Source organism: Labrus bergylta, chromosome 4 (genome assembly GCF_963930695.1).
Source record: "Labrus bergylta chromosome 4, fLabBer1.1, whole genome shotgun sequence".
Classification (NCBI taxonomy): domain Eukaryota; kingdom Metazoa; phylum Chordata; class Actinopteri; order Labriformes; family Labridae; genus Labrus; species Labrus bergylta.
The window spans coordinates 3,854,488-3,860,487 of NC_089198.1; the positions used below are offsets into that span (position 1 = coordinate 3,854,488).

The window sequence follows — 6,000 nt, forward strand, 5'->3', positions numbered from 1 at the left end:
TAGCAGGCAAGAGCATCAAAACAACAGCGGCCCGCTGGGTTTGATCCACTTTGATTCCCCCTTTCTGCATCCCCAATGCTCCCCTGTTCCACCTGGGAGACTGATGCATGCTGGGTGGCTGGCGGTCTTGTCAGTGGCTCGACGTTTAAGATGTGAGAACACACACACACACACACACAAACCTCGCCGTGTGCAGTCCACCATATCAGACCGGGGAATATAAGACATCAAATCTGTGTGTGACGTGAAAGGTAGGGAACATCCGACAGCAGCGGGATGACGTTCCCGTTTCATGAGATTAACCTGAATCTACCAAACTCAGTGCGTCCACTCTTCAGGCGTTCTCTGCAAACAGAAATCCTCCTTTTCATTTCATCTCTTTCTGCAGGTGGTCCAAGCCCCGTCAGGTTTCCTCCCTCTCCTGCACAGATCTGAACTTTCCTTGCCTGAGTGACGTCACCTCGCTCTGTTCCTGCAGGGGGCGCTGGAGTCCCATCGATGGCGGTCTCCATGCTGGAAATGCTGTCTCAGTCTAACTTTCAGTCAACCTGAAAGTTAGACTGGGGTTTTAAACCTCCTGACAAACCGTTACACCGCGCCCACCTGTCAATCAGGTCAGCTACACGCCTTATTGTGAATAACTCTTATCCTTCATCAAATCAAAACTGATGAGTCATCAAAACATTCACCCCCCGTACAGTGTGTGTCCATCCAGACATGAGCTAATCACACCTATTTGGTTTTTTGAACCAGGCTGTAAACATGTTCATCTCTGCTGTAAAAACAGGCTTTTTAGAATGGGTGTGTATGTGACTTCCTGTGCCTCTGCAGCCAGTCTCTAGTGGACACTCCAGGAACTGCAGGATTTTACACTTCAGCATCGACTTCATGTTTCAAAGCAGCCGGAGCTGTCCACTCTTTTGTTTTTCATGTCTTTTACTCGTTGGTGCACTTTAAGCAACTGGTGAAGAATTTTCTTTGACAGCAGGTGAAATCAAGTCGCTGGTGTGTGATCTGTGTTGCAGCATCACAGCTCCAGGTATCTGATTTAATATCCATCAATCTGTTCTTCTAGAAGCCAGGTGGAGCACATTAAAACTCTACCGGGGTTCCAAGTGTTTCATAGCTTTCAATCCATCACCGGGAACTTGTGTCTTCAAAAGCAGCGGACAAAGTAAACCGCTTCGTTCCATCTCAGCCTTCGTCATTAAACCACCTCTCTTCACCCGGGTAAAAAAATGAAGGTGAATGTGGGAGGAAGCAGGAGGTTGGTGAGTCGCTTCATGGAGAAAACAGACTGAACGTTTCAAGCTTTGTTTGTAGGAGACATATTTATGAATTCAGGACGGCCTTATTTTCTTCCTGAACTGTGACTGGCGTTACAGAAAGTGTCACTTTAACTGCTGATTATAACGTTAAGCAGACGGAGTATTAAAAACCCAGCGGCTCTCTGGAGGCAGATTTCCTCCCTGCACAATGAGGAACACACAAAAGGTCTCAACATAAATGACGGGGGAATGTTTTTAAAAGTATTTCCCAGCAGGCATCCCTCCATCCCTCCAGCGTCTATCTGTAACCGTGTGCTTATCTGTCAGCTCATTCAGTGTGAAGGAGCAGCGGCGGCGGCGGCAGAGACGACGGCGGGTTTGTCCTACATAATGACTTAATTGAGGTGGTTAACACTTTGAGGATAATGAGAGCCTCTAGACCACAACAGACCCAGGAGCGACGAAATGGAGCAGCAGCACACACACACACACACACACACACACACACACACAGAGGAAATCAGTGTCGATTATTAATAGCAGCAGCACTAAACGCAGCACTCAACCAAATCACCGCAGGTCTGCAGACTATCAGAGAGTGCAGCTTCAGGTGATCATTTCACTTTTCACACTTTAAAACCATCAAAAACTCAAAGATGGAAGACCGTTTTTATTATTAATCAAATATGTTTATTTATTTATTTTAGGATCTGTGGATGAGCGCTTTAAGAATCATTTTGGAATTAGCTCCAAATCAACATTTCTGTCCACATGACAGGCCAACACAATGACGCGCACGCACACGCCCCGTTCAGACCGCTGTTTCAAGCCACGCCCCGCGTGACGTTTCACCTTCAATCTGAATGTTGCTGAGGCGTAATGGGGGGACGAAGTGATCCCCCCCTCTATCAAGTCATCAGATAACAGAGGCATTAAGACCCTGACACACCAAGCAGACGGCCTCACGTCGCCTTTTGTCTCGGACAAAAAGTTGCACTTGAACACACCGCAAAGACTACAGCCAACGGCCAACCACCACGTACGTTCTGCTCATGCCTGAGAGGAAATAACTCTCCATGCCAGCAGGGGGCGGTAACTAGGATCAGTACCAGGTCCCAGTCTGATGACCTGTTTGACCATCTAAGGAGTCTAAAGTCTCTTCTAAAAACCAACAGAAATCACAGTCAGCTCACAGCATGCCCAGTGTGTTTGTCCACCGCACGCACGCACGCACGTACGAACGCACACACACACACACACGTTTCGGTGGCGTTGGCTCATCAGGGATCGATGCTGAAGGTGTCACATTACTGCTAATGTAATCAGCAGTTTACCACTGGGAGTAATTAGAGAGCAGACGGGCGGCCTGCAGGGCTGAAGCTGCAGACGCCTCCTGCAGAGACTCACATCTGCAGTGTGAAGACACAAACTCCTAAACACAACCAGTCAGTCAGCGGGGGGGGGGGGGGGGGGGGGGGGGTTCACATGGAGTCTCTGAGGCTCAGCAGACTAACAGGTTAAGAGGAGAGGGAGAGCATGGTCCTCCAGTAAACGGCAGCTGGCTACCTGTCAGAGCAGCAGCTGGAGGCGAAGAAAGACGAGGGGCCGAGCGGAGTCCATGTTTCCAGAAATAGAAAACACAGAGTGACATCACGCACACACACACGCACGCACACACCTTACCGGCTGTCCCTGAGAGATTAAAGAGCTCAAAGTCAGAGCAGAGAAAGGAGTAAACACAGGATATAAATCATCAGATCATCATAAAGCTTCTTGTTTTCGTACGAGCATGTGAAAGTCTAACACGCAGGAGGAACAGAAGCTTCACACCGTCCATGTGTCTCAACTCTCCATCTACAAACAAGAAGGCCCGGCGTTCCCAGGCTTTTTATAGCACTTGGAGGAGATCCAGTGCAGAGCGTTGTGCAGAAGCTGAAGCCGGTGTTGAGCTGTGTTCAGGTGGAAGAGAAGCTAATGTTAGCCTCCTGTCCCCACAGTTAGACTGCAGGATCATTACTGATGAGGCCCAAAACCAAACTCAGTCCCGCCTACAGTTTGGACTCTGGTTTGTCCTGGTGTTCCTGCACGCGTCTGTTAAGAAGCCGATGTTATTGGTCTTCTTATTTTATATGAATTATGTTGAAAGTTGTTTTTTTTTTGAAGAGAAGAGAAAAGTTAGACCAGGATTGCTGTGTTAGCGAGCTAATGTTAGCGCACTATTAGCTAGGATCAGTACCAGGTCCCAGATTGATGACCCGTTTGACAACCATCCAAGGAGCTCTTTAATTAAGGTGCGTTCAAGGTCCAAAAACAGCAGATTTCAATCAGGAATTATTCGTTTAATGGATGAACGCACGCGATGACTTCAACCCCTGCTGACCTGAGAGTCGCTCGTTTCATTCCCTCACATTCATTCAGATTCTCTGCAGACTTACAAGTCGATCACAGAAACTTCATCAGTGAAATCAGGTGTGCTTTGTGCTAAGGCTGAAGTTGCAGACTACACCGTGTACATGTCGAGGATTAAATTAAAAGGTCAAAATGTCAACAGCTGCTGCAAAGCGTTAAAAGAAGAAGAAGGGTAATTCCTCATGTCGGCCTGAAGACGTTCAAAGCAAACTCCTTCACAGAAATGTGCCACATGTTCCCCAGCTGCTGCAGAGAGCAGGTCTAAAGACGTCCTGCAGGGACTCTGAGTCTTAATGTACCAACAAAGTTTTAAAGGACAGGAGATGGACTGATGAGTCACAAACAGCAGGCGACCATAACCACAGCGAGGAGGTTTTAAATGTCCTACAGCCTGTACCGTCTGCAGTAACTCACAGCAGCCTTTGAGAAAAACATCTCCACACGTTGGATCATTCAAATATAACAGACATGGAAACGTTGTAATTAAAGTTTCAAACATTGAAAGTGAATGTTAGGACTTTGATTGACAGTAACAATAACAGTTTGATAAGAAGCTGTGTAATCGACTTGCTGCTGTAAACCAATCGACCACGGTTTGTTTACAGTACAGCCAAAGCCTTTTACTGACTTAAAGATAATCTTTCCCTGTGGGGACATCTCATTCCTCCAGACCGGCCCTGAACGCACCTCACATCCAGCGACAGTGAAGCGCTGACCGAGCACAGACTTTACACTTTCACTTCTCAGAAAGAAGCAACAAAGAGAGCCGAGTCAAGCTCTTTGTTTAACAAATGCAATGTCTCTGGAGTCAACACTCAAAATCACAAATGCCCCTGAACGCAGCATAACAGTGATATCATAAACATATAGGTTTTAAATCCATTGATTTATAAGTATAAATACAGAATACATAGGGGCGGGAGTAGATCGACTAGCTGGAGAGGTGCCAGTTCACCTCCTGAGCCGAGGTGTCCTCGAGCAAGGCAGCCCCTCACTCTGACATTAGTCCATCACTTCCTGTTTGTGCATGTGTGTGTATTTCAGCCGATGAGTGTGTAACATTTCAAGTACCTTCCTCTTGTGGGATCAATAACGGATGATAAGTCAGTAAGAACCTTCATAAACATCCTGTACATTCATGTGTCAGCTGCAGGACTTCACCAGTGACACGCAGACGACACCACATGCCAGCAGTGACCCTGAACGCATCACTGCACTTTTTTGAACTTCAATCTCCGACAGTGTTACTGCCAGCCTGAAGTCGGACCTTAAACGCAACACTTCAATTCTCAAACGTACCATGTCAACACACACATCCGCTGTCACTTTGTGTCACACACACACACACACTCACACTCTCACACACACACTCACACACTCTCTCACACACACACACACACACACACACACACACACACACACTCACACACACACTCACACACACACACTCACACACTCACACACACACACTCACACACTCACACACACACACTCACACACTCACACACACACACACACACAGCTTACCGGCTGGCATCCTGCTGATAATGTACCGCAGTTCCTCTTCGTAATGCTGAGCTCTGATTGGTCCGGCGTTAGTTAGCCTCCATGTAGCTTCTCCTGCTGTCTCACGTCACCTGGCATCGGAATGACGACTCTGTTGACGTTAAATTCACCTGTTTAGGAGCTCAAACTGCTCGTGTCAACGCCTGTTTAAGTCATACAAAGCCTCGTTAAAGGAGCTAAAGCTGTCCTAACGTACCAACCCTGAACGTTACACACACACACTCACACACACACTATGGAGGAATTAGCCGCGGGAGCTAACAGCTCACTACAGAACAGATAGGAGTAAACACACACACACACACACACATTAGAGACATTAGTGAGGCATGGACCGGTGAACATACCTGCAGGTAAACAGCAGACGGCTAGATTAACTCCCACACATTACTACAGTGCTTCCTGCTTTACGGTGACAGACAACACGGAAGTGAGTGCAGCAGCAGAGGAGCAGCTTCAGCAGGGGAGCTAATTATAGCTGCCTGCAGCAAAGGTGTGCTGTCACCGTGATTAGCTTCACTCTACCTGCCTGCTGGACACATGCGGCTCTCAAACTGTTCAGAATTCAGAATTCATTTCAACCCAAGTTGAAAAAAATAACACGTTTATCTCTATTTGTTTGGCTCACTTTCTTTTTCTCTTTTAGTATTTTTTCATTAAATTCACGTTTGAGGTACACTGAGGGAAGTCTTCTTACTCTATAGGCTGCTCAACTTTAAGCTTTAGATCTTTGTCCTTGTAAATGTTTTATTTGCAG

The 6,000-nt window shown here is 47.0% G+C and overlaps 1 protein-coding gene across 2 annotated transcripts in view; it reads right to left on the bottom strand.

The window, feature by feature from the left end:
• The window catches only part of efr3a (EFR3 homolog A (S. cerevisiae)), a gene marked incomplete in the record, with an annotated part of 106,060 nt that extends 100,325 nt beyond the window's left edge, over window positions 1-5,735 (bottom strand). Inside the window, 2 exon segments of one of the 2 annotated variants that reach the window (XM_065953531.1) lie at window positions 5,205-5,334; window positions 5,591-5,735. In XM_065953531.1, coding sequence (XP_065809603.1) covers window positions 5,205-5,214 — 10 coding nt within the window. 2 annotated transcript variants of the gene reach the window in all.
• Between the last annotated feature and the right edge of the window lie 265 nt (window positions 5,736-6,000).